At 44.5% G+C, this 27,518-nt stretch overlaps 1 protein-coding gene across 1 annotated transcript in view; it reads left to right on the forward strand.

Annotated features, from left to right (window-relative positions):
- The window catches only part of LOC137324222 (parkin coregulated gene protein homolog), a 290,643-nt gene that overhangs the window by 173,005 nt on the left and 90,120 nt on the right, over window positions 1-27,518 (forward strand). The window contains exons 3-4 of the mRNA XM_067988362.1: window positions 2,913-3,084; window positions 14,009-14,158. Coding sequence (XP_067844463.1) covers window positions 2,913-3,084; window positions 14,009-14,158 — 322 coding nt within the window. The remainder of the gene's footprint in view (window positions 1-2,912; window positions 3,085-14,008; window positions 14,159-27,518) is intronic.

Consider the following 27,518-nt stretch of genomic DNA (forward strand, 5'->3'; position numbering starts at 1 on the left):
CTGCTCCTGCGCCTCTTCCTCCTCAGTCTCCTCCTTCTCCACCTCTGGCTCAGGGTCTTCTGCACTCATTGGTGGCAAAGGCTGGTCCCTCATGATGGCAAAGTTGTGCAACATGCAGCAGACCACCACAAATCTACCCACCCGCTCAGGGGAGTACTGCAGGGCTCCTCCAGGCCGATCTGGGCAGCGGAAGCGTTGTTTGAGGAGGCCTATGGTGTGCTCCACGATGTTGCGTGTGGCAGCATATGTCTCATTATCGGCCTGCTGTGCACGTGTGCCTGGATTCCTGACCGGTGTCATGAGTCACGTCGTGAGGGGATAGCCCTTGTTGCCCAGTCGCCAGCCTTTGACTTGCCGAGTCGGATGAAAGATAGCTGGCACGTTGGACAGCCGCATGATGAAGGATGTTGTGACTGCTCCCAGGGTAGTGGGCATCGACCTCCAAGATGCGATGCGTGAGGTCGCACACCAGCTGCACGTTGAGGGAGTGGAAGCCCTTACGGTTGACGAATACAGCCGAGTTGATGTGCGGGGCACACAGGGCAATATGTGTGCAGTCCATGGCACTCTGCACCATAGGGAAACCAGCAATGCGGGCAAACCCCCATGCTCGCTCGTTCTGATTGTCTCTGTTGAGAGGAAAGGTGATGAACCTGTTCCTCATGTGGTACAGTGCGTCTGTGATCTCCCTTATGCAGCAGTGCAGTGCATACTGTGAGATGTTGCACATATTGCCAGCAGAGGCCTGAAATACTCCTGAGCCGTAAAAATTCAGTGCCATGGTGACCTTCACAGCCACAGGCAATGCTGTCCTCGCCCTGTTCTGAGGCTGTAGTTGTGGCCGCTCCAGTTGACAGATCTCGGTGACGACTTCCTTGGTGAACCTCAGGCGTTGAATGCAATCCTCCTCGGTCATGTTGAGGTAAGAGAATTGATCCCAGAAGGCTCTCATTTGGTAGGGCCTCCTGCTCAATGCCCTGCGCCTCCCCGTCCTCAGTCTCCTTGCAGCTTGACCTGCTGGGCGTGGCCTCTCTGCATGCGCCCAGTCATGCTCAATGCCCAGCAGAAGCCCTTGCAGACTGTCCATGGTTGGCAGGAATGTTGTTCCACCAGGGTTGTAACTTTCTAACCCGTAAGGCAGTACCTGCCAAAGCACTCTCAAAAGTAGTGTTGGGACTCTCAATAAGAATAGGGAGCTTCAAAAAACATTTCCTACTCCTCCAGCAGCCAGAAGCAATAATCCAGCAACTAACCTGCAACACCTGCATGGCCCTTTAAATAGCGCTGGTGGTGGGCGTTCGGGGGGGGGGGTCCTTCAGGCATTGTAAGAAACGTTTAGATGGTCGGGGATAAGACTGTGCATTGAGTTGAGTGTTGAGGTCGAAAATGGTGTGTATCACTTTAAATCAGCATTGCACACTGATTGCAGCCATTTTCTCCCTACTTTAAATGCCTCCAGCGTCTGGTATTAGCGCATGCGCTAACTCCTATACCAAGATGGCGTCTGGGGCACGTCACGCAGGATACGTGCGTTTGCATCCAAAACGCCATCTTGGATGTCGGCGAGGCCATGTAGCGCCCAAATAACAGGCAGTACACAGCCTAATTTAGCGCCCGTGGTGTCCCCCAGGGATCTGTACTGGGGGCTCAGCTTTTTACTATATGTATATATATATAAAATGACTTGGATGAAGGAATAGAAAGTTGTATATCTATGTTTGCAGATGACACTGTGTTAGGAGGCACAGTAAGTTGTGTATATGGGAGCAGGAAGTTACAAAGGGACATTGACAGATTAAGTGAGTGACAAAACTGTGGCAGATGGAGTTCAGTGTGGGGAAGTGTGAGGTCATCCACTTTGGAACCAACAAAGACAAATCAGAATATTTTCTTGATGGCAAAAGATGAGGAATTGTGAAAGAGCAAAGGAATTTGGGTGTCCAGGTACACAAATCACTTAACGCTGGTGTACAGGTACAAAAAGTCTGATGTAATGTTGGCCTTTATCTCAAGAGGGTTGGAATACAAAGGGGAGGAAGTTATGCTCCAGTTGTAAAGAGTCTTGGTCAGACCCCATCTGATGTACTATGTTCAGTTTTGGGCACCGTACCTCAGGATGGATATATTGGTCTTGGAGGGAGATTCACAAAAATTATGCCAGGGCTTAAGAGGTTAAATTATGAGGACAGGTTGCATAAACTTGGCTTGTATTCCCTTGAGAATAGAAGATTGAGGTGTGTTTAAAATTATAAAGGGATTTGATAGGGTAGATAGAGAGAAACTATTTCCTTTTGTGGGGGAATCCTGAACAAGGGGGCACAATCTTAAAATTAGATCTGAGCCATTCAGGAGTGAAATCAGGAAGCACTTTTTCACACAAAGGTTAGCGGAAATCTGGAATTCTTTCCCCCAAAAGGCTGTGGATGCTGGGTCAATTGTAATTTTCAAGACTGAAATTGATAGATTTTTAATAGATAAGGGTATCAAGGGATATGGATCAAAGGTGGGTAAATGGAGTTGAGGTAGAGATGAACCATGATCTAATTGAATGGTGGACCAGTCTCGAGGAGCTGAATGGCCTACCCCTGTTCCTATGTTCCATTGCATAGCAATATTTTGTGCTTCAATGCTGGTCCAGGAAAATTCAGCATCAAGACTCTTTGCTAGTGGATCAATCACTGTTGCATCTTGCCAATAGTAAATAGGTCCATTGAGTAGATATGCTATCGGTGAATGGTTAAAACTCCCATTGAAAGTGCATTACTATAACATCATTCAATTTATTTAAAAAACATAAGAGAGCAGGCATGTGCCAAATGTACCTCAAAAAAGCTCGTAAAATAATACATTTTATTGGTCTTGCTCATCGTTATAAGGAAACATATCTTTAAGGTGTCATTGTTTTCTTACAGGTGGAAATTGAGAAATTAGACTACCACCATTACCTGCCTCTGTTCTTTGACGGTCTCTGTGACACTGTGCACCCATATAACTTCTTTGCACGGCAGGGGATACATGACATGCTGGAACATGGTGGCATGAAGATCCTTCCCGTTATCCCTCAGCTTATCATCCCAATAAAAAGTAAGGTTCTGAATTTTAGATTAATACAGTTCCCTCTTGTTAAAGGCACAGTGCTATTCTATTGGGAATATGGATATTCAGCACAATTAGGGAAAAGACTGCTTGGTGTTGCACCTGGTGGTCTGATCAATACAGCTAGACATGCCAGTACAAATGGGAGTCTCAAATGTGTTTTCTTCCAATAAAATCTTTCATGTAAAGATCACTCCAATAAATTATACTGAATTTACATTTGGACCTCCAACTTTGATAACTGCACTTTTAAAAAAATTGCCTCTGATATTTTTGTTTTTATCTCTTCTGTTTATTCCCAACTTTACACACCATTCCTAGACTGAACAGGTGCCCCCCCCCCACCCCCCGCCAGACCTCTTCCAGTTCTGCCACGTTACTGTCCACTAGGTGGTATGCAAGAGCAGCCTGGGTTAACTTGCACATCAATTGTGCCTCTCTGCATGTCGGGAAGAGTAAGGCTTCCACTCGTCAATTCCCCCAAATAGTCCTGCTGAGATCAGGAACTTGCGGCCTGTGAAATCACAAGCCTAAAATCTCATGTTGTTGCTCTAGAAAGGTTACAGACCTGCCTCATCCCTTGTTGTAATAATGTTAGGGGATGGGTCATCTGATTTTTTTTTGGAGTAAAATCTTGAAGCACTGGAGCAAAATGATTTTATATTCATTTTTTTTGTAAGCATGTCCTCACGAGTGGCTCCAATCTTTTGACAAATTCATCTGTGATCATAAATAACCAAAACGCATCACAGTCCTTGTGTGTGCCTATGGCTCTCTCTGTTTTCTCTCTCTCTACATATATATCCATGTATGTATTTCTGGTTCTCTACTCTCTAGCCCTGCATGTGTTTTTCTATCTCATGTTTCTCTGGCTTGGTTCTTTCTTTATTTCTGTGGGTATCTGTTCTGTATCTGTCACCGAGGCTGAAGCTCCCTCCATATCTCTCTTTGCTGCTTTCTCTTCCTCTCCCTATGTGGCTGAACCTCTCTCTCTCCTCTGATGGCCTTCTAACCGCGGTCTGCTTGGGGCACCCACCATGGCCAACCTGCTCAGTCAAAGCCCCTCCAAAGGCTGAAGAGGCCACAGAAGGTAAATGTTAAACTTTTCCCTTGTGAGGTCAGGAGGAGCAGAAGTGTTCCTCGGGTCCCACAAGGACTGTCTCGGCCTCTGCTGCTCCAGCCTCCCCCCTCCCTACCCCAAGACCCTGCCGAAAACTCCTCCCCGTCACTTACCTTCCAGCCAACGGGCTGACTCCAGGCTGCCCGATCTTCCATTGCTGGTAGTCAGCTGCCTATTTACTCTCATTTCAGGTTAAATGTAAATGAAGCCTGAGAGTTAAAATAGCTCAGGCCACAAATTGATACTGGCGGGGGGTGGTCGTTGATACTCACCTGCTCCCTGTCACCCGAAATCTGCTTGCAGTTAAAATCCCCCTCCTCACCCCATGTCTCTCTGCTTGTGTTCGAACATATCTATCTCAGTCAGTTATGAAGAAAGACTTGAGATAATGGGACTATTTCTGCTGGAGCAGAGAAGGCTAAAAGGAGCTTTAATGAAGGTTTTTAAAATTATAAAAAGTTTTGATAGGGTGAATAGGGAAAGACTCTTTACTGTGCAGGGGGAGTCAATGACAAGGGATTATCATTTTAAAATTGTGAATAAGAGATTGAAGAAAGAATTTAGGAGAAATGTCTTTAAGAGAGTTGTTGAGCATGGACTGTTTTTCTGTGGGGAGTTGAGGCAGAGACCAGTGCAACTTTTAAGTGAAAATGGATACTTGAAGCAGAGGAAGTACAAAGCTATGGGGAGAGTGTGGGCTAGTGGGATTAGTTTTGGATTGCTTAAGTGTCTGAATTGGTTTCTCTCCCCCAATGTTTGAACTTGTCTCTCTTCCCTCACATGTGTCAGAACTTGTCACTCTCACTCTCCCTTTCTCATGTCTGAATTTATTTCTCTCTTTCTCTCTCCTGTGTCTGAACTTGCCCCTCTCATTCTTTCTCATCCCCTTCCCCTGTGTATGAACCTATATTTTCTCTACTCCCCTGAAATTCTGCAAAGGTTCCACTGAACTCCTACTGCAACTCTGGAGGGAAAACTGCTAGAACCTCCAGGAAAACATTGGGTCTCTGCCATTTCTGGGAATTTCTTGAGGGGGATCCTCCATCAACCCCTTATAAGGCAAGTGATGGGCAGAGGCCAGAGCCGGGCAGTATTCAGCCCGGACAGTAACCCAGCATATCACTGAAGGCCTATACGCTGAGTTAGTGGAGGTGGACTGGCCTACACAAAGGCATCTATGTGACCCACTAGATAAGTGGCCTGAACCACCAAAGAGAGGAAAATTATCTTCGCTTACATTTTTCCAGATTGAACCCCCTTGCTCAGGGTGCCAAGGGGATCACTGCTGGGGTCAGGAGGGGGACCTGAGAAATCCCCTCCCCCTACAGGTGGGCAAACGCCAAGGTTTCCATAAGCATGGGGCAGGCCAGCACCAGAGATTCACCTGTAGGCTTTCACCTTCCTGCCCCATGTTAATTAGACGCCCTTCCACTGATCCCGCAAACTCCGGTGAGATCAGTGCTGGAGGGCAGAAGCAAGCGGGATCCCAGTGAAACTACTTGGAATGTGTCCCAAGGAATTTTTCTGACCTATGGATCTCTCCAGGCATTGCTCACAGTAAGTCATTGGATATGTTGTCTGTCTCACCTCTTCAATATTGTCCTTATGCCTCTCTTTCCTTTTCTTGTTCGCATTATTTCCTTACCCCACCTGCTCCAATGTCTGCAACACATCACCGTTGTTGTACTACCCCCTCACCTCTCTTATTCGGTCTGTTGTTATTTTTCTTGCTTTTGCTGTTCATTCCCTGATGAGTCTTACATCGACAGTCACCACACCTCTCCACCTTTTGCATTCTATTCACTTAATTTCTGCTTTTTCTTTTTCATCTAGTTCCCCTTCCCCTTTTTATTCTCGAGCTTCCCAACCCTTCTTTTTTCTTCACCCTTGCTTTTTGACTCCCCTCACCTTTTCGTCTTTTCTTGCTCTCCTCTCAATGTCACCCCTCGCTTCTCTTCACTTTCCCTCTTCCTCTTGCAATCTTTTTATCTCCTGACCCTTTCTCTCATCTTCTCCCCTTCTCCTCACTGATTTCCTTACCTTCCTCCTTATTTCATACGACATACAAATTAAGAGCAGGAGTAGGCCATTCGGCCCCTTGAGCCTGCCCTGCCATTTGATAAGATCATGGCTGATCTGATTGCGACCTCAACCCTGCTTTCCCGTCTCCTTACTATAACCTTTGACTCCCTTGTTAATCAAGAATCTATCTAACTCAGCCTTAAAAATATTCAATGACCCTGCCATTACTGTTCTCTGGGAAGGGAGTTCCACAGACTCACGACTCTCTGACAGAAAAAAATTCTCCTCATCTCTGTCTTAAATGGGAGACCCCTTATTTTTAAACTGTGGCCCCTAGATCTAGTCTCTCCCACAAGGGGAAACATCCTCTCAGCATCTACCCCTTCAAGTTCCCTCAGGATCTTATATGTTTCAATAAGATCACCTCTCATTCTTCTAAACTCGAGTGTATACAGGCCCAACTTGTCCAACCTTTCCTCATGAGATAACCCCCTCATCCCAGGAATCAGTCGAGTGAACCTTCGCTGAACCGCCTGCAAAGCAATTATGTCCTTTCTTAAATAAGGAGACCAAAACTGCACACAGTATTCTAGATGTGGTCTCACCAATGCCCTGTACAACTGTAGCAAAACATCTCTACTTTTATATTCCATTCCCCTTGCAATAAATGACAACATTCCATTTGCCTTCCTAATCACTTGCTGTACCTGCATACTAACTTTTTATGATTCATGTACTGGGACACCCAGATCCCTCTGTGCCTCAGAGTTCTGTAATCTCTCTCCATTTAAATAATGTACTGCTTTTTTCCTCCTGCCAAAGTGGACAAGTTCACATTTTCCCACATTATGCTCCATCTGTCATATTTTTGCCCACTCACTTAACCTATCTATATCCCTTTGCAGACTCCTTATGTCCTCTTTACAACTTACTTTCCTACCTACCTTTGTGTCATCAGCAAATTTAGCAACCATACATTCGGTCCCTTCATCCAAGTCATTGATATAGATTGTAAATAGTTGAGGCCCCAGCACTGATTCCTGTGGCACTCCACTCGTTACATCTTGCCAACCTGAAAATTACCCATTTATGTCTACTCTTTGTTTGCTGTTAGCTAACCAATCCTTTATCCATGCTAATATGTTACCCCCTACACCCTGAGCTCTTATTTTGTGTAGTAGCCTTTGATCTGGCACCTTATCAAAAGCCTTCTGGAAATCGAAGTACACCACATCCACAGGATCCCCTTTATCCACGTTGCTTGTTACTTCCTCAAAGAACTCTAATAAATTAGTCAAACACGATTTCCCTTTCACAAAGCCGTGTTGACTCTGCCTGATTTCCCCCTCTCACTCTCCCCTACTTTCCCCTCCCCTCACCATTTTCTCCCTCTTCCCCTACTGTTGCCCCTCACCTCCCTTCACCATTTCCCCCTTCCCTTGAGTGTTGTTCCTCATCTCGCTCACCATTGCCCCATTTTTCTTCCCCTCCTGTTGCTCCTTGCCTTCCCTCACTTTTTCCCACTTTCTCACTTCTTTCTTCCCCCTTTCCCCTTTCCTGGCCTTTAGTCACAGTACCTCCAGGGCTGGTTGGCTGCTCTTTGCCATAGAGAATCCGGCTGTTCACTTCTTAAAGTTGTCAGAGCGCTTAACAGTACGTCTGCTGAGTAAAATTACTTAGTAGATATATTATTAGCTCTATATGTAGTTTAAAAAGTAAATAGCTGGTTTCCAGCCACAAAAATCAGCAAGTGAGTCTGGGAGAGACAGCCAGTTTTAACATTTGGAACAAAACAGGCAGTCGGCGGGTGGAGCACATCCCACTGCTCACCCCATGTTGCTGAGATGAGGCCCCGGCCATTTTGAGGCCCGAGCCTCGTTTGTATTGGTCCGGCAAGCTCGCCAGTTGGAGAAGGCAGGAAATCGGCTTGCTCCTATCCAGAGCCAGGAGACAATCTGCACCTGGAGAGGGGAGAGAGGCGATCCTGAGGGTGGGTCTCCACAAGTGCCAGAGTGTTTTTATAGGACCAGGAGGATCATTCTTGCTCCTCCTGACTCCATGAAAATAAAAGATGAAATTGGTTTTTGGCTGTTTTTTTGAGCTGCCTCCAGCAGTCCCTTTACGGCTGGGGTTAGGCTACTCAATGCTGATACAAATGGGCAGCACATGCATGGCGCTTACTCCACCCACCCTCAAAACGTCCCTCACTTTTAAAGACTTCTGCCGAGGTCCTTTATAAAACAGAAGGCTACAATTCCCAAAAGTTGAAAGCATACCCAGAACTGAACTTACAGCTTTATGTGATCAAGCTGTCTTTATTTTAATTAACAATATTCACCAGGAAGTGACAACAAAATCAATTGTTCCTTTCTGCAACTACTTCTTAACACCGTGACTATCCTTTGTGCCAGCTAACTTACTTACTCTAGTTCGTAATAAAATGATCCCTGTGTGAGATAAGTTTGTGCAGTGTGTGGCTGTGATGATTTCCCTGGCGTCTTTGAGACCTAAGGTGATTCTCATCTCAGGGCAGCTGCTTTCCCAGAGTGACCAGCTTCTACCACCCTGACACTAGCATTGGTAAGGGGTTCCAAACCCATACCTGTAGCTCCCTCATGTGCAAGCATTGGAAGGAGCAGTAAAGAAGCAGTGTCATTGCCATTTTCTGAAGAGACAGTGACATCTGTGCCCCCTCCTTGCACCCCACTGGTGCTGGGCACAGTTTCTGAGGTGCCACTGGTCAGTAACCTCACATACTGAATAGTCCCACTCAGGTCTTGGAATTTCTTGGACGTGTCCTGTTCAAAGCATCAGTTTTAGAACTATTAACTGCCACTCTGGAGGTAACCATTGTCCTTAGAACTCTTCCTGGTGCCTTGATGCTGCAGCAATCTCCTGGCCTGTCACTTCCTGGAGGGTTCTGCAGGTCGTGAGAAACTTCCTATAACGTGTAGCAGGTGTAGATAATAGACTCCGCCCACTTATTCACCATCTCAACCATATGCGTGGAGATACCCTCTACTGCCTGCACTAGATTGATGCTCCCAAATCATTGTTCCTTCGAAGACTGGGCCCTAAGATCTGGGTCCCTAGGTTTCTTAGCCAAAGGTGATCATTTCAGTGCAGGATCGGCAATCTACCTCTCTTCCACTCCCAGGTCCTCATTGTCACTAGTTCTCAGTGACTCACCCAGTGACAACCCTTCTGACTGTCTAATTCCTTGCAAGTGGGTGTCTCTTTGCTGGTGCTTGTGCAGGTAAGATGCCAGGATGGAGATGGTGAGGACATGGCAGCAGCTGTGGATTTGGAAGTGCCCAGGTGGTCAACAGAGTGGCTGGCCTCTTGTTCCAAGGTACTCCCTATGATCTGAAAGACAGAAGATTTTATATAGCTGTGCACACAGTGACAATTGCCCTTGAAAAAAATAGTGGGTGAGTGTGAGGGCATTGCAATACTTTGAGAAAACACATGAAGCTGAAACTACTTATGATGAGCCTTGCCCAGCCTTTACTGACCTCCTCTTGCCAGCTTGTCTCCAACATTGCCCTCTTACAAGCTCTCCTCTACATCTGCCTATTAAGTCTAACGCCTCTTCTTCCTGTGGGGGGGAGGGAGGTTCTGATGCTGTCCTCCTCTGGTTGTCCTTCAGTGGTGTACACCATTTTTTCCTTTGGAGGGGGAAAAGACAATATTATAGGCCTGTGAGTGTCATGGAGACACTCTATATCAGATCATCCATGCTATTATGATAGGTGCCTGATCCCATTAAATGAACTGTCCTTGAAGACTAACAAAAGCTCTTGTGGCAGCACAGTGAGTTGAGAGAGTGGTTTTGAGTGAAGAAGGTGCTTCAGTGTTTGGAGAGTTTCCCTCACACCCAGGTACTGAAAGAGAAAGAGTATGATAGGTAACAATGTAAGTGAAGCTGTCTGAGTGGTAGAGGATATATATTGGCACCAGAGCCTTGGCCACCCTTGGAAGCCATTGAACCTCATCCTGTACTGTGTGGCAGTTCTTGAGGTGGTGGAGGTTGCACTGACTGCCTCTGTCACCTCCCTCCACATAGCCTGCCCACTCGCTTATGGGGCCTCCTGCCCTCAGTATCCAATAGAAGGTCCCTCCTGGCCCACACTTCCGACAGCTCCACCTCTCTCCATGGATACATAAGCTGATCTGGGGGCCCTTCCAGCTGCTGACATTCCTGAGGCTGCTGCTGCTTCTGCCACCTTGCTGAAAAGTGATATGCTCTTTAACTGACTGCAACCTTTTACATGCTGCACCAGAACTGTATAACCCTCCCTCTTTCCCAGCAGCAGTAAACCAGTGAAGGAAGGCTTTCTGACCTCCAAATTGCCTTGCATGGTTAATGAGCGTTCTGGAAGGAAATTGTGGCAGAATAGCAGTAGTTTGACGTTGGTGGTTGATAGGACAACCTTCATGTAAACCTGCCAATGGGAGAATTCAGGCTATTACACTATTTGCAAAATTACCAGATAATTTAAATATTAATGTTGAGTGTGTTGATTGCATACCTCAGCAAGGATATATTGACCTTGGAAGGGCTACAGCGTAGATTCACCAGAATGATACCAGCACTTGATGCCAGCGCTTGAAGGGTTAAATTATGAGGCCAAGTTACATAAACTTGGCTTGTATTTCCTTGAGTTTAAAAGGTTGAGGATGATCTGATCGTTGTATTTAAAATGATGAAAGGATCCGATAGGTTAGATAGAGAGACTATTTCCTCTGGTGGGAGAATCCAGAACAAGGGGCATAATCTTAAAATTAGAGCTGGACCATTTAGAAATGAAATCAGGAAGCACTTTTTCATAGAAAGGGTAGTGGAAATCTGGAACTCTCCCCTGAAAGGCCATGGATACTGGGACAATTGAAATTTTCAAGACTGAGATTGATAGATTTTTGTTGGTTAATGGTTTCAAGGGATATGGATCAAAGGCGGGTAAATGGAATTGAGGTACAGATGAGCCGTGATCTAATTGAATGGCAGAACAAGCTCAAGGGGCTAATTGGCCTGCTCCTGTTCTTATTTTCCTAAAAGCCGGTGTACGCTGCCGAAAATAATGCATTTTGTGTTTTGCTGCAAGCCATTCTTTTACATCAAGTTATTTGAATAGTGAAGCTTAACCCGCAGTCCTCATGTGCAAAAGAAATACTTTGTGTCACAAATATTTACTTTGTGTTAATGCAGTTTATTTCATATAACTAATATTGAACATTACATATATAGTAATTCGCTGTTATATTTTACTAGCACAATTCAGTCTTGTGATCTAAAATGAAATTTATCTGAAAAATGCCATCCTTCAAGCTGCATCAAATATTTTATCTAGCCATTCATTTTAAACATTTTTAACTTTATATTTTAACCTTAAATGAACTTCAATTACAATTTGTAAAATCTTCCAAACTCAAAGTCTTCCACGTTATACTTTTTGCAAATAATATTTTGGTTCAATTTTTCTATTTGTGGTGAAGGATGATAATAATAAATGTCACTGCAAGGGAATGGAACATCTTTCTTCATTTTGTGCCAATCAATCTCAGATCAGATTCAGGATGAGCCAGATGCAAAGTAAAGCTCTTCTGACTTTTCCCCAACATTGTGCCTTTTTACTTGCCAATTTTCTCTCTTGTTCTCCTGAAGATGCTGATCCTTGCTACAGTACAGTTCCATGGCTGCCAATCCTCACTGTTTAGGATCACACGTGAAGAATGGCAAGTTGGAGGAGATACCAGAGGGCTTCAAAGATCAGTAGAACCGTGTCCCACTAGCAGTGAATACCCTCAGCAGAGGAGGAGGAAAAAATTGGCAAAAAGCCCTGTACCCTTTAATTGCAGAAACACAGGGGTCCTATTATGTCGATTATGTCAATTTTAACCCCAGGTGGGCAGAGGGTGGATTCGCTGGCCCAGGTTTGAGGCCTGGGGTATTGTAACTCCCAGGCCTCGTTTACATGCCACCAGTCAACTGCCCATCCGAAATGGGCGGAAAGCGGCAGCTGGCTGGCGGACGGGAGAGGAAGCTTGGACGGCCAGAGGCCACCAGCCAGCACTGGGGAAGGCTCACCAGCAAGCAGATAAGATGTGAGGAGCGGGTTTTGGAATCGTCTTGTGAGAGGGAAGGGGGGAGTCCGGGCAGTGGAGGCCATGATTATTCTTGTGGGATCTAGAGGATCACTCCTGCTCCTCCTGGCCCCACAAAAGAAAGTTTCACACTTACCTTGGAGGGCCCCCTCTGTTTGCAGACCCGCTTCAGCCTGACTGGAAAGCTGTGACAACTTCCCTCCTCAGGTCCTGGTTAAAATTGACATAGTAGGACCCCGATTTGCATAACTTCATGACGCCACTGCCTGCTTTAGGTGGGCACCTCATCTGCCTGTAGAACCCTGCAGGTTAAAATTGGGAACAATGGGAACCATCAAGATACAAGCGGGGAAACAACCCCCTCGTTTTTAATTGCTCAATCACTCAGTTTCCGTCAGGCAGGTAGGGTTAAAATCAACCCCACAGTTTTCCAGCATACATCTTAAAGAAGCTAAATATACAAAATTTCATGTTAGGATTTTTGTCTATAGTCTTTACTGTGAGCAAAATTATTTTCATTTTTTAAAATAAAATATGTTTATGTAGAGGCAGATTTCATGATACTGTATGTATTTTTATAAACCAATATGGGAGCTCTTAAAATTATAAATATTCTCCCCATAACACCATCCAGTACAATTTGTTACAAGTAGGTTACTGTTTTATTCATGGTTTCATCACTGAGATTATTGGAAAGGTCAGTGACCTATTGTACCAGCAACAATCAACTGAGTGTTTTTCAAATGTGTACAGAAATGCAGCAATTCGCAACAAAATTCATTGTTTCAGAGTTTAATGTATCTTTTGTAATATTGGTGTTGGTATGTTTTGACGTCTTAAATGACAGCATTGTTCAATGTATCAAGTATTTGTTCAAAGTTTAATCAGAATGTCTCTATGTAAGCTGTTCTCAAGCTAAGGAATTCAGGGGGAGGGCTGGATCTGGAGGTGTTACTTATAGAAAGACATTATACTTACCTTTAAACACAGCCAACTTGTTCCCAAAACAAAAGGTCATTTAGTCTATTATTCACAAAAGTAAGATTATTGTCAAACAAAGGCAACAGAAGATGTTTCATAAAGGTCATCGGTACAAAATGGAATAATCATGTGTTGCCACATAGATATCTTAGGAGGCGATACGAAAACTAGTTTGCATGTCAATACTTTTGTTTGTCATTAATGGGGGCCTAAAGAATTATTTGCAAACATTTGCCTCATTGTACAAAAAACTATGAATTCCACAATTTATTCATTGACCTGCCTTCAATGATTTCTTAGTAATAAGCTCAAAACATAGATGCCCAATTGTTTGATGAGAAAGTATCTGTTGTTGTGGACCATTGCACATTAGCACAGTTCCACTGGCCCTATGGTACATGCTGTGTTTTGGACGAAGCAGTGTGCAGTCTGCAAAATGAATAAATGAACTGTATTCTAGGGGGTTAGTGAGGAGTCAGCGCAAATTGTGGGAACAAATAACAGTCAGGACAAGGCAGTGTTTTATAACATCAGTGGTGCAATCCATCTTTGGAATTTTTCAAAGCTCTGCTAATAAAGGCCCACTTGCAATCCCCAGCAGAGAATCATTTAATTAAATTTATCCATTAAAGTTTCCTTTTCACAGAGAGCCATCATTCTCTGTTTCTCCTTCTGTCCCTGCAGATGCGCTCAACACTCGGAACAAGCAAATCATTTGCACCACGATGAAAGTGCTCCAGCACCTGGTTGTGTCAGCTGACATGGTGGGCGAGGCCCTGGTGCCTTATTACCGTCAAATCCTCCCCGTCTTCAACATCTTCAAGAACGTGAATGGTGAGTAATTAGGCAGACATTACTCTCCCCTCTCTTTTTGTGGTAATCTGAAGGGTAAGAATGTGTCGAAGTATTTTATTATAATCACAATTAAGATCTATTACCTTATCATATCCACATCCATCTGAAGCACTAACGGCTGCTGTGGACTAGTCTATGACAAAAATAAAAATGTTGTTCACTGTGCTGCAGTGACAACCAACCAACACAGAAAATAAATTATAGAAAAGCCCCAATTTTAACCTAACCTACTTGCAGCAATGAGATGGGATCAGGTTGGACGCCCATTACACACCCCCACCCCATCGTTCCCGTCAGGCGAGTTAGGTTAAAATCAGGAGTAATGGGGCCTAAATTCATTAGCGATTGAAACTGTGTGGAGAGGCCTGAGCGCTCTCCTAAATTGTTCCTTGGGCCTCATCATAATTCTGGTGAGCTGCGGGCACCCCAGAACAGCTAGTCGATCGGGGCCTGACCAATTTCGGCCAGCGACTCATAGGTGAGTCCGCAGAGATGGAAGGCATTCGAGATCAAACGCAGGTCATCGGCGAACACAATCTTAATGTGGGCATGAGGAGCACTCCTGCTCTTCCTGGCTCTTCAATAAGGTAAGTTTAAAAAAAACATACCTGCAGATTTCTTGCGCTGCCTCTAGCAGCCCCTTTAAGGACATCTTGCATTGCAGCTCTGACTACTTTCAACCAATTCCGCGAACTGGTCCGGAAATGGGCATAGGAGCCTCATTTCAGACGGCTGCCATTGCCACCTAAAAAAAGAGGCCCTGCTGAATTCAGCAGTGGCCTGGGCGCATGCACAAGTCCGCTTTCCCAAGGCATGGACCTTCCCAGTACTAGATTTGTCATCGTTGTGCCCATTTTCTGCCCATAAAACAGGCGCAACAAACTTGAGTTTCTGTCAACTCTTCCTATTTATATGGTCTTTCTAAGTTATTTCTTTTTCACCCAATTACTCCTTTCATCTTCCTTTTAGATTAGTTTTGATTGTTTCATAAAGGATCATTCTCTTTTTGTGATAGTCTCAGATTAAACCTACTACAAGTTTTAAACAACAACTTTCTCAGTATTATTAGATTTTTTTAAACCACTTTCATATGGTTTCATAGGCCTTAGGTGACTTTCCACTCGTGAGCTTTCTTCATGTTGGAGGCTGGAGTATTATAGTTAGCCAGATCTTCACAAATCTGTGCCATTGGATATGCTACCAACACCTATCTTGACGACGGTGTTAGAGTATCAGTGAGTTGACACAGAACTCCTCTGGTGCAGCTTAACCTGCCTGGCATCCTTCTCTCTGTTGGTCCGCCTCCTTCCTCCAAAAACCTCACATATGTGGGGATTTTCATTGGAAAACCCATTGATGCCATTGAGGAAGCTTTACAAAAAAAAAGGAAAGCATCAAAACAATTGCTGCAATGTTTCTAGCAAACTAAGTGGCAGCAGAATTTTTAAAAATGAGAAAAGAGGGTTGGAGAAATAGCTTGAAAGTTGTCCACTGCATCTCCTTACCAGGCCCTTTAAACCTCTATAAACAGCTCGGTGCCTAGCAACCTTGGACACCCATTATGAATGAGCACTAAGCATAATGCCTGTTGGAGTGTCAAAAACTTGGGTGCACATCAAAATTACATTACGCAGACTTAACTTAAACATTACCAAGAAGTTCTTGCCTGTTTAGAGCACAAACTTGGCACAGAACTCTGCCAAGTTTCCTGCTCCATTACGTCCCAATAAACTGGCACACATTGGGCAAAACTGATGCTAAAATTGGTCTAATTTCACAGTATCACAATCATAAATTTCTGGCAGTAGGTATGGTGCTAATGTGCTCCACACAACAATGCCAGTTTCCGATTACAGCACTACGTAACTGTTTAAATGTACATCTGCCAGACTTTAGCCTATTGCGAGGGCCTGATGTTCGCATTGCCTGCAGTTGGTGTGGACCATGCAGACACCCAAGAGGTTTGTACTTGTGTTATTTTCATTTGGATTTAAAATGCTTTTCATTTCAAAAATTTGAATCAATAGCAATTCTGCCTCACCATTTACACAAGTCCCATAAGCATTTTCCTTCAAATTTAAAAAAAATACCGAAAAGACAAGTTTCTTAATAGTTTCATTCCCACCAGTAGTGCTGCATGGAGAGCAGATCACAAAACTACCAACTTGCGATGAAGGCCACCATCACTCTGACCCTCAAACACGATTACTAGTGCAGGAAAGAGGGGGTGAAAATCCTGAAGTTGGCGCCACCCTAGGCTTTATGATACAGCAATATACAAACATGTTGTGCACTACTGGACACAGCATTGAAACCTTTGGGAATGTTCACCCAATGCACAGATTTTGACATCTTTAAATGTCTGCCAGGACATCACCACCACAGCTTACAGTTATGTTGCACCTTTAATATAGACAAACGTCCCAAGGCGCTTCAGAGACTTGTAATCAAACAAAAATGGATTCCAAGCCAAAGAAGGAGTTATTAGGAGGCTTGGTCAAAATGGTGGGCTTTAAGGAGGGCCTTAATGGAGGGAAGGGAGGTGCAGAGGCGGAGAGGTTTAGGAAGGCTATTTCAGAGTGTAGGGCCGAGGCAGTTGAAGTCATGACTGCCAATGGTTGGGCAAAGAGAGGGCAGTGCACAGGAGGCCAGAAATGGAGGTTCATAGAACTCTGGAATGTTATAGGGTTAAGGGAGGTTATAGAGATAAGAAGGGCAAGGCTACAATGGAATTGAAACACAAGGATGAGAATTTTAAATTGAAGACGTTTGGGAACCGGGAACCAATATAGGTCAGCGAGGACAAGGGTAATGGATGAGCAAAACTTGATATGGGGCAGATTAGAGGCAGCAGAGTTTTGGATGAGCTGAAGTTTTTAGCGGGTGGAGGATTGGAGAGCATTGAAATAGTCAAGACCAGAAGTGGTAACGTTATGGATGAGGGTTTCAGCAGCAGATGAGCTGAGGCAGCGGCGAAGGCGGGTGATGTTACGGAGGTGAAAGTAGACGGTCTTTGTGATGGAGAAGATATAGAGTCAAAACTTCAGCTCGGGGTCAAATAGGGCGCAGAGATTGTGAACGTTCTTGTTCAACCTGAGACAATGGCTGGGGAGGGGCATGGAATCAGTGGCCAGGGAACTGAGTTTGTGGTGGGGGCCAAGGACAATGGCTTTGGTCTTCCCAATGTTTATGGAGGAAACTGCGGCTCATCCAAGACTGAATGTCAGACAAGCAGTCTGACAACACAGGCGGTGGAGGTGTCAAGAGAGGCGGGGAATTGCCAACCTACATGTGGAAGCTGACCCCATGACTGTGGATGATGTTTCCATGGGGCAGCCTATAGATGAGCAAGAGGAGGGGGGCCAAGGATAGATCCTTGGGAGACTCCAGAGGTAACAGGGCAGGGGTAGGAAGCAAAGCCATTGCTGGAGATGCTGTGGCAATGATCAGTTAGGTAAGAGTTGTAGGAAGCGAGGGCAGTCCTAGTGAGCTGGACAGTGGAGGAGAGACATTAGAGAAGGATATGTCAAATGCTGCAGAGAAGTCGAGAAGCACGAAGAGGGATAGTGCACCATGGTCACAGTGACAAAGGATGTTATTAGTGGCTTCGGTTAGGGCTGTTTCGGTGCTGTGCCGGGGCGGAAACCTGATTGGAAAAATTCAAACACAAATTTGTGGGTTGGAGGACTCAAGGTATTAATAATGTAGAAATCCAGTCGACTGTTACTTTTCACTCCAAGCTTAAATCTGTAATAATTTGAATCCTTTTTCTGAATATATAGTCTAGATGTGCTGTAAAGATGTGTTTGAGAGTCGTACAGAGAAGGGCTAATGTTATAGTAACAGCTTTCTATATAGTTTTTCTGCGATTGATAGGAAAAGAATGAACTTGCATTTACGTAGTACATCCCATGGACATCCCAAAGTGCTTTACTGCCAATTAATTATTTTTGATGTGTAGTCACTGTTGTTTTGTGGGCAAACGCGGCAGCCAGTTTGCTCACAGTAAGTCACACAAACAGGATTGGAATAATGACCAGTTAATCTCTTTATTGTGGTGTTGGTTGAGAGTTAAATGTTGGCCAGAACACCAGGAGAACTCCCTGGTTCTTCTTCAAATAGTGCTCTGAGATCTTTTACATCTACCTAAGAGGTCAGATGAGGCCTCGGTTTAACACCTCATTTGAAAGACTGTGAGTGGTTTGGCTGGATGGTTCGAATCACCCCCTCCTTACACAGTTCTAGACGACGGGAATTACGGTGAACAGAATTGACTCACGGACAAGTTTTTCGGATTCAATCGCACAGTGTTTATTAAGGTTAACACACACCGCCGTCTTCAACATAAAAAAAAAACGGTGGCGTAAGACAATACAGTACGCTACGTCACTACCCAGAGTAGAGTGTAGGCTATACCCATCCCACAGAACCTTCCCACTAAATCCCTATGGCTTGGTTGGGAACACACAACACCCCTTCACACAATACCGGTGGTCTTAAGGATGTGGACTTGGACAATGCTCACCCCGATTGTCCCTTGACTTTCTCGCTTGTAGAAAATGTGTCTGCTGATTCCGTACCGCCGCGCAGTATTCAAGTCTCAGGTTGAGGTTCGTCCATACAGTTGAAGAGAGAAGCTCTGCTTCTTGTAGTGGTTTCTTCTCTCCGTCCCAGGCGGAGTGCTCGATTCTTGTTGTGAAGGTGAGGACAAGCAAAGATGGGAGCAGGCGACGAAGCAAGAGAGCGAAAAGTCCCAAAACTGCCTCCTCTTATACCCCCCAAAGTTCCAAACTTCTTTGCGCCAAAAAAATGAAACGTTCCTTTTCCTGCGGTGCTGTTTTCACAGCCTGCTGTTTTTGTGTAGTCAGTAATCTTACAGTGATGTCCTTTTGCTTCCAACCAGTCTGGGATTTTGATGGCCCTCCTTTGTTTGGTTTCCCGCCCTTCGGAGTTACCTCATCTAGGCAATGGTGGTAATGGCTGATAGTTTGTTTCACTTCGCAGCCAGTCCTGGGTTAAGTGGTTTAACATTGATTAACAATGGTGTCTCCATCTCCTGCCAATTACCGAATGCATTGCCCTTCCTGGCTCATTGTGTTCCCAGAGAAACTCTGTCCGCTCAGGCATTTCCCTTAATTGGCTTAGGGGTCTGGTCAGAATGCCTTGTCCATTACACACACCTGGGTGACACCCACTTTCAAACGGGCTGCTGTTTTTTTTCAGTAGAAAAATCTTAAAACACAAAAGTCCACAAAATGTCTGTTTGTAAATCCCTGGGGCCTGCGCCGATGCTTACAGACCCCCCTTTGATATTTCAATATCCATACTGGAATATCAAGCATCCGTGTACCTTCCATTGTGGAAAGCATCGTGGCCCCCAACCAAACCGTTTATTACTTTTAACAACTCCAGTTTCTGTTCTTCAATCACAAAATAACACACTTCCAACATATTTACAAAGAACAAAACTCCTGGTTACCCTTTAATCAGGGCCTCCCGACAACTTCGAAGTGTTTTGTTTTGCTTTTTACAGGACAGCCGAAGCAAATACAAAACAACCAAACCCTGTATAATTACCAGAGCATGCCAAAGTATACGGATCCATGGAGCGACCTCGACACTCAATCCAATGTCCCACCAGGGCGGGGAAACCAATTCCCTTATCTCCCTCCCCGCCTCCCGGTTTCGCTGTTCGAGTGTGTAAAAATGTTTTTGCGAGAGCTCAACGACTTTTAGTAATTCTGTGAGGTGTTTGGGCAGAGGAGGTATCTCGTACCCGAACCATGTAACATACTGCTGCAGGTTCTGTACTGTGTTGTTTACCGTGAGGCGCACTGTAGATGGCTCTGGAATGGGAATGATGCGCTCCCACCCCACCTGAACCTCTGTGTGGGGTTTGAAGCAGAAAGTCGTGTCGGTGACCGGGCACCGAGTGTCGTTGTGTACCCGGTACTGGTCCACGCTTGTCGTGGCGCAGTATGTCCCATTACCCACGTATGCTACCTGAGATGGAACGTGGCTCTGGGCCATCACCTCCATGGTGCAATTAATGGGCTCCGCACTCTCAGATTCAAACCCGCACTCTGGCCGATCGAACGTGTTCAGGCGCTGGGGACACAATATCACGCGTGTGCCCCTGCTCTGGCATTCCTTTAGGTCAGTGCTAGCCGTGGCATGCTCCCCCTTTACGACAAATGGTGGGGCCCCATGATGCCGCACATTTCTGGCTGCCTACGCCAAGGCATTCCTATCCCCCCGTATTAAACTGTTAATCGTTTTGGCGTGAGTTTCCAGCTCAGCAATGATCTCTTTTAAGTGAATGGTCATTGCCTGGTCTTCCTTTAGCTCCAAACCTTCCACCTTGTTCCCTACACCAGTATCTTTCGCAGCTGGTCCCTTAAAATATTAACCTGGGTCTGTAGCTGTGCGTTATCCATGCTGTTGACGAGGGGCGTGCCCGTGTTAAAAGCTGTGGTCATGTCAATAAACGTCCCTCACCTCTGTCTATCCGGATTAATCCTATCGTACGCATCCATATTATACAGTTCTTCCCCACTCACATCCCCGTAGCTGAGTTCGAAAAATTGACGGAACATCTCTTTAATAAGAGCTTCATAAAACTGCTCAGTCCCCTTCGGACACCACTTGGGCAGCTGCACCCTAGTTAAATTTAAAATGACCGACGCGACTGCATAATGCATCCCCTGGAATACAACCTTCCCGGTGGGGACTAAAACTAAACCATTCCCTGGGCCCAGTGTGGTGGCGGGACACCTAGCCTCTGTTCCCTGTACCCATGGGGCTGTGGGCAGGGGCTTCCTCTCCTGTGCTACAAGTTCTGTGGCATTTATTGCGTTGGGATCACGCAGGAGGCCATACTCCGATCCCATTCGATCCCGGCCCCGGAATCCTGCCATTGCCGAAAAAGGCATCGACACACCCGCGGGACAGATCCATTCCGACCCCCACACCCACACGTAAATGCCCTGCTCCTCCTTCCACCACTTGTTCCAGCACGCTTCCACGCCCCACTTTATCCCCGTAATCTGTCGGTACGTGTCGTCCCCCAGTCTCTCCCAGTCCGTGGGTGTGTTACCCTTGGCCTGGTCCAACTTCCTCAACCACCACCACCGTTCCAAGGGAATGTGTTCCTTACATCTCAAGCACACGTGCTTGCCCTCAGTCACCCCAACTCGTGCGGTCGTAATCTCCATCTGGGGACAGGGTATGGAACAATGTCTGCTGTAAATCCCTGGGGCCTGCGCCGATGCTTACAAGACAGGACCTCCGACAATGCAACATTTCCTCACTATCGCATCAAAGTGTTAGCCCAGATTATGTGCTCAAGTCTCTGGAGTGGGGCTTGAACAGAAGCACTGATTCAAAGTTGATACTCGAAACAATGGTCGGGATTTTCTACTTTAGTGCTCCTTACACAGGTTGGAAGTGTTTATCAGGATATTCCACACCCGTCCACCTGTGATTTTCCAATCATTAAAACTAATCATTGGCTGGGGGTGCAGAATTTCTTAATATGATCTCCTGTATTTTAGAACCTGTTCTAATGAGAGGATAAGGGCTCATAAGGTGCCAGCTGTGAATTTGCATTTAAAGGTTTAAAAAGTTAATTGGTCTGTGATTTTAAATTATTATGTTTGCCTTTTTATGAAAGCAGAAAGGAAATTATTTTACCTCAATTTGAGCAAAATAAATGTAGTGTCACTAATTAAATCTACATGGGTTGCGCATAATTTTTAATGCCTCCTAGTCACCAATATTTTGCTAATTTACTGCAATATAAAACTAACTTCATATATCCAGTTCACAGAATGTCAAATGAGTTCGGACTTTACAAAAAGCCATGGATATGTAAAATGAAAGGTAATCAAAAACCGCCAACTGTGTAATTTTTAAATATCTCATACAAAATGAAAAATGAAATTGGGCGTGAAAAATTGATTTTGCTTTTTAAGTGGCAATATGAGAAGCAGAAGAGAGAAACAAAAAACAAATAGCAGCATGAGTGGTGCAGTGACGGTAGCGTAGGTTCTATGAGCGCGGGTTGTATCTGTAATTTCTCTGCACAATAGGCACTCATGCATTTCCTAGTGGTTGACTACAAAGGAAAATTTTCAAAAGCCTAGGCTGCCAGCCTGCCATGATGTCTGGAGATTGTGCAGGGAGGAGGATTCCACAGGTGCCAATCGTACTCTGGTATCTTGCCTAGGTGGCCGTGATACAGTGAGTATACACAAGATATTCAACCATGGGGACATCACAACAGAGCTCAGACCTCTATTCATCAGAGGTTCACACAAACACTTCCAACAGGGGTCACTGGATAGTAATCAGGAATTGGAACACCAATTGTAGTACCCTCACCATTGCCCCATATGAGATCAGTTAATACAGCACAGATTGAGGATCAAACCTGATACCTCTTTGGTATTGATCAATTATTCATGAAGCCAAAAGGGAGCTACTGATTATCTTTTTGTAAAGGCCGCCAATAATAATACTTACTGCTCTGGTAGTTTATTGGTAAGGGCTGTATAGAGGAATCACTGCACTATAGTTATCCTGTGTGTACCTCTGACTCTTAAGTGAAGAATATCATCAGCAACATGAATATCACCATTACATGTGGAAGTTAACTGCTGGATTAATACTAGGAAGCTGAATTTCAAATTTAATAGAAATCAGTCACTGTAATAATCTAAATAAGACATTCATATATGTAACAGAATGTTAATGCTGGGTCTTCTGACTATTATACATCGATTACATAGAATTTACAGCACAGAAACAGACCATTCAGCCCGACTGGTCTATGCTGGTGTTTATGCTCCACACAAGCTTCCTCCTACCCTACTTCATCTAACCCTATCAGCATAACCTTCTATTCCTTTCTCCCTCATATACTTATCTAGCTTCCCCTTAAATGCACCTATGCTATTCACCTCAACTACTCCACGTGATAGCAAGTTCCACATTTTAATCACTCTCTGGGTAAAGAAGTTATACCCTCTTCCCATATCACAACAACTGCAGACATCACTGCTGTGCCTTATCAGATCACCATATTACAGTTGAGCAATCTCTGACCCAATTGGAATACCCGATTCAAACTGTGCATGCAATCTAACCGGGCAAGATAATATGCAGAGGAATTAACAGGACTCTTACAGTTAAAGAGGAAAGAAAGTCTAGAAGGAGTACTCCCCATTTTCATCGAAAAGAATACACTGTAACTTCACTATAACAAACAGATTGGGGGACAACAAGGGGCTGATTTTCCTCTCCAAGCCTGACAGGTGCGGTGTACCCGAAGAGAGCCCTGCTCACCTTACACTGTGCCTTTGATGCCTGAGAAGCCTGCAGTTATGCTTCTGGTCGCTGGCATCAGGCCTTCTTGCTCCAAGCCCCAAGGATCGCGCTAGAGGTGTACAGATAAAATCCTACCTGATGCCTCCTTTGTTTCTTTGGGGTGCGTCCAGTTCCGCAAAGGGTTCTGATGTAAGCCCAAATGCTAGATTTCTTGGAGCACTCATCCGTTTGGGTGCCCCATGGATGGGTACTGAGGAAAGTGAAGTGGGAGGCCGGGTAGGCCCCCTCCTGCCTCATTGAAATCCTAATGTTGGGCCTGCACCTGCGGTAAGTACAGGCCCAGTTACATTACTTTGGGGAAGCTTCTGAAATCCCAGAGCAGCATTATGGGGCAAAGACCCGATGCCATGTGTCTCTTCCCCATTTCCACTTCGAGCCAGGACAAGTTGATACAGCTGTTAAAAAAGCATAAGGGATTCTTGGCTTTATAAATAAAGGCATAGACTACAAAAGCAAGGAAATTATGCTAATCCTTTATAAATCTCTGGTTAGGCCTCAGCTGGAGTATTGTGATAGGAAGGTCGATAACCGAAGGAACCAGATTTAACAAATACTACCCGTACTTCTCTTAAAGTGCTTTCTCTACCCAGTTCATTTTCTCTTTGGTTGCAAGGTGTTTCATTAAAGCAGTGTGTCCATTGCTCGTCAAACCTCATATTTATGGAGGGCTAAAATTCCATTGTGCATTAGATCTAATACACTTGCCAAGTGTGGATTTAAAGGGTAGTAATTTTGTATATCAGCATTTATGGAGCATTAACATATCATTGCCCATGCTCTAAAATCCCTCTGTGTAGTAATCCGGATTAATGCATAGACTCAGTATTAATCTTTTTTTGGCTTATTAAGCATCATAAATGACAAATGTATAAATTTGCTCGTGCTTGTTGTCCAGCTTATATCACATTAACGAAGCCCACTATAAAGGTGGTGTTGAACAGAGTAAGATTGGGAGGGGTCCAGTCGAGAGCAGAGCAGGAGACACTAAAAGGCGAAACTAAACAGTTTCTGTCAGCACAGCAATATGAGTGCATCAGCAAGTCTTACTTTGCTGGACACACTGGAGGATGTGCTACTATCCTGGGTGGCATGTATCCCACCAGCAACTGAGCTATCTCAATTTTACTGAAGAACAGTGTGTGAGGAGGCTACACCTCACCAGAAAAGCTGTTTCTGAATATTGCCGTTGGACCTGCAACCAATATCAACACTGCTAAAAATAGCAGTACAAATAATGATGGCACTCAACTTTTTTGACACTGGATCTTTCCAGGCAGTGGCAGGCAACTTGGCAAGGATTAATCAATTTACATTACCCAGAGCACAGATGCCCTATTTCAAAGAAATGATTAAAATCAGTGCTGATAAATATATTAAGATAAAGCTGGGGTGCTGAAGCAGCGGAAGAGACCAACAGGATTTTAAACAGGACATCATTAATTGCACCCATTTGGCCATTCAAGCCTGTGGATCATCTCATGGGACTCCTCAGCAGAAAAGGATGTCACTCAATGAACATTCGAATGGTCTATGACCACCAACGGAGAACTAAGGAGCTCCCATGATACCTGTATTTTGAGGGAATTATGGATTTCCCATATATTCCAGGGTGATGACAAGTTGAATAGAGAATAATTTACTCTCTCAAAATATGGCTCATGAGACTACTGAGCAATTCTGTACAATATACCCACACCCAGCAATGATCCTACAGTGAAAACATCGTCAAGCAGATATTTAATATGCTCAAACAACAGTTCCAACAGTCCTCTATAATATGCTCTGGAGACAGTTGGTAATAGTCTGCTGCATGATGCACAGCATAACTTTAGAAAGATATGTAAGTCCCTTTATGGAAATGGAGCAGCAACAAGCCATGGCACAGGAGAAGATGATGAGAATGACGAGAGGCTACCAGTAGCCGAGCAGCCACTTCAGGAAGCCATCTGGGCGCAGAAGGCTATAATTAAGGAGTTGTTTCCCTGAAGCATAACTTTATGTTTCATTGAACTTTTTCTTTTAGATAACCATTTTTTATTCTGCTGTTTACACGGAAATTTTGAAAGAAAAGGTTAAGGTTTAAAGTAATGTAGTGTCGTTACTGAAAATGATCATGAAGGTGCAGTGTGTTTATAATGTAATCTGATTCTTCTAATATTCACATTTTAAAGTACTTTCCCTCTGTCTTGCTTGTTGAAAAAGGTTTTTAACCAGAAGCCATTCACTGTGCTTAGTAGTTCGCTCAAGTCAAATCAAATATTTACAAAGCATTAATTAAATAAATTCAGAAAATGTTTTCTGTGATGTTGCATTTCCAAAAAAACACAGAGTAAGCAGTATTTCATTTTAATTACTGAGGTTACGAAGGGTTACAAAAACAAATGTGCGATCCTTTGCATTACTGTTCACAAAATAAATTTGTGTGTTTTGGGGATTGTTTTCAAATGTTGAAAGATAAAATGGCATTTCAATGAAAACAGTAATGGCATCTATTTATGTAACCCACAAATATGAAAGAGTAGATGTTAATTTTAACTGCAGGTGGCAAATGTTAAGCAATCCTATTTGCCTAAGTGCCCCTGTATTGATCTCTCTACTGTCATGTCCTTCCTCTCTGAATAATTCTGCACTTGCATATTAGTGAGTTATTCTGGTCATACAGTCCATCCATGCTGCACCCTCCTATGTGCCAGTTTTACCTTTAAGTATAAGATAGAATGGTTTGGCCCACAGAAGTTTATTGCTGTTTCTCATATCATTTGCATTAATTACGATTTTCATTAATGCTACTTTACTTGTTATATCCTTACTAGCATTTCTTTTGTCAGTGTCAGAGGGGGCAGAAGCATGGCGACATATCATTATGCATCTGGCCAATTCTAGTGGATTCTGGGATTGCAACCACTGGTGCTCTCCAACACATGCCTGCAGGAGTTTGCAGGATCAATAGGAGGGCGCCTCATTTGCGTGTGGCAGGCAAGTGCAAGTGCCACCTCAGGCGCAGCTTTGATGCCCATCTGTCCCATGGACCTGGAATCTGGGACACCCACCTTCCAGTGGGGAGGAGGGGGTGCCCAGGCCCGTCCCCATAACCCTGTCACTGCTTCAATTGACTACTAACAAGGGGCCCACCTCACAAATTTTTAAAAATCCTCCTCAGGGGTCCAAGCCTGGTCCCCGTCAGAGGGGACCAGATGTATCCTTGTGGAGGCTGGCATGCCTCAGCTCACTCAGCGTACCAGGTACCGCAACTACACCTGTTCCCCATCCCTGACCAGATTGGGAATTCCCAGTTTAGGGAGTCCCTGTATCTGCCCCTGAATGATGGTACAGTCCTTTCAAGATTTCTCTCTTTCAAATTAACCCCTTCTCTCTTCTTGTTTTTTTGCTCCCTCTCAGGTACACATAAACATATTCAGCCACTCTATCCACTTAGAACATATTATAAAATAAAACAAGTGTGCAAAATTTCAAATGCAAAGTTTCGCATCAACACAGCACTTTCTGTCATGTCCAATGTTGCCATTTTACAAATACTCATGCTTTAGATGTCAGCCTTGGCTCAGTAATAGCATTCTCGTTTCTGAGTCAGAAGGTCATGAATTCAAGCCCCACTCCAGAGATTTAAACAAAATCTAGGCTGACGCGCCAATGCAGAACTGAGGGAGTGCTGCACTGTCGGAGGTACCCTCTTTTGGATGAGATGTCAAACCGAGATCCTGACTACCCTCTCAGGTGGACGTAAAAGATCGCATGGCACTATTTGAAGAAGAGCAGGGGAGTTCTCCCCGTTGTCCTGGTTAATATTTATCCCTCAACCAACATCAGTAAAAAACAGAATATCTGATCATCATTACATTACTGTTTGTGGGACGTTGCTGTGTGTAATTTGGCTGCTGCGTTTCCTGCATTACAACAGTGACTACACTTCAAAAGTACTTCATTAGCTTTT

The sequence above is a fragment of the Heptranchias perlo genome, chromosome 8, assembly GCF_035084215.1.
Source record: "Heptranchias perlo isolate sHepPer1 chromosome 8, sHepPer1.hap1, whole genome shotgun sequence".
Classification (NCBI taxonomy): Eukaryota; Metazoa; Chordata; class Chondrichthyes; order Hexanchiformes; family Hexanchidae; genus Heptranchias; species Heptranchias perlo.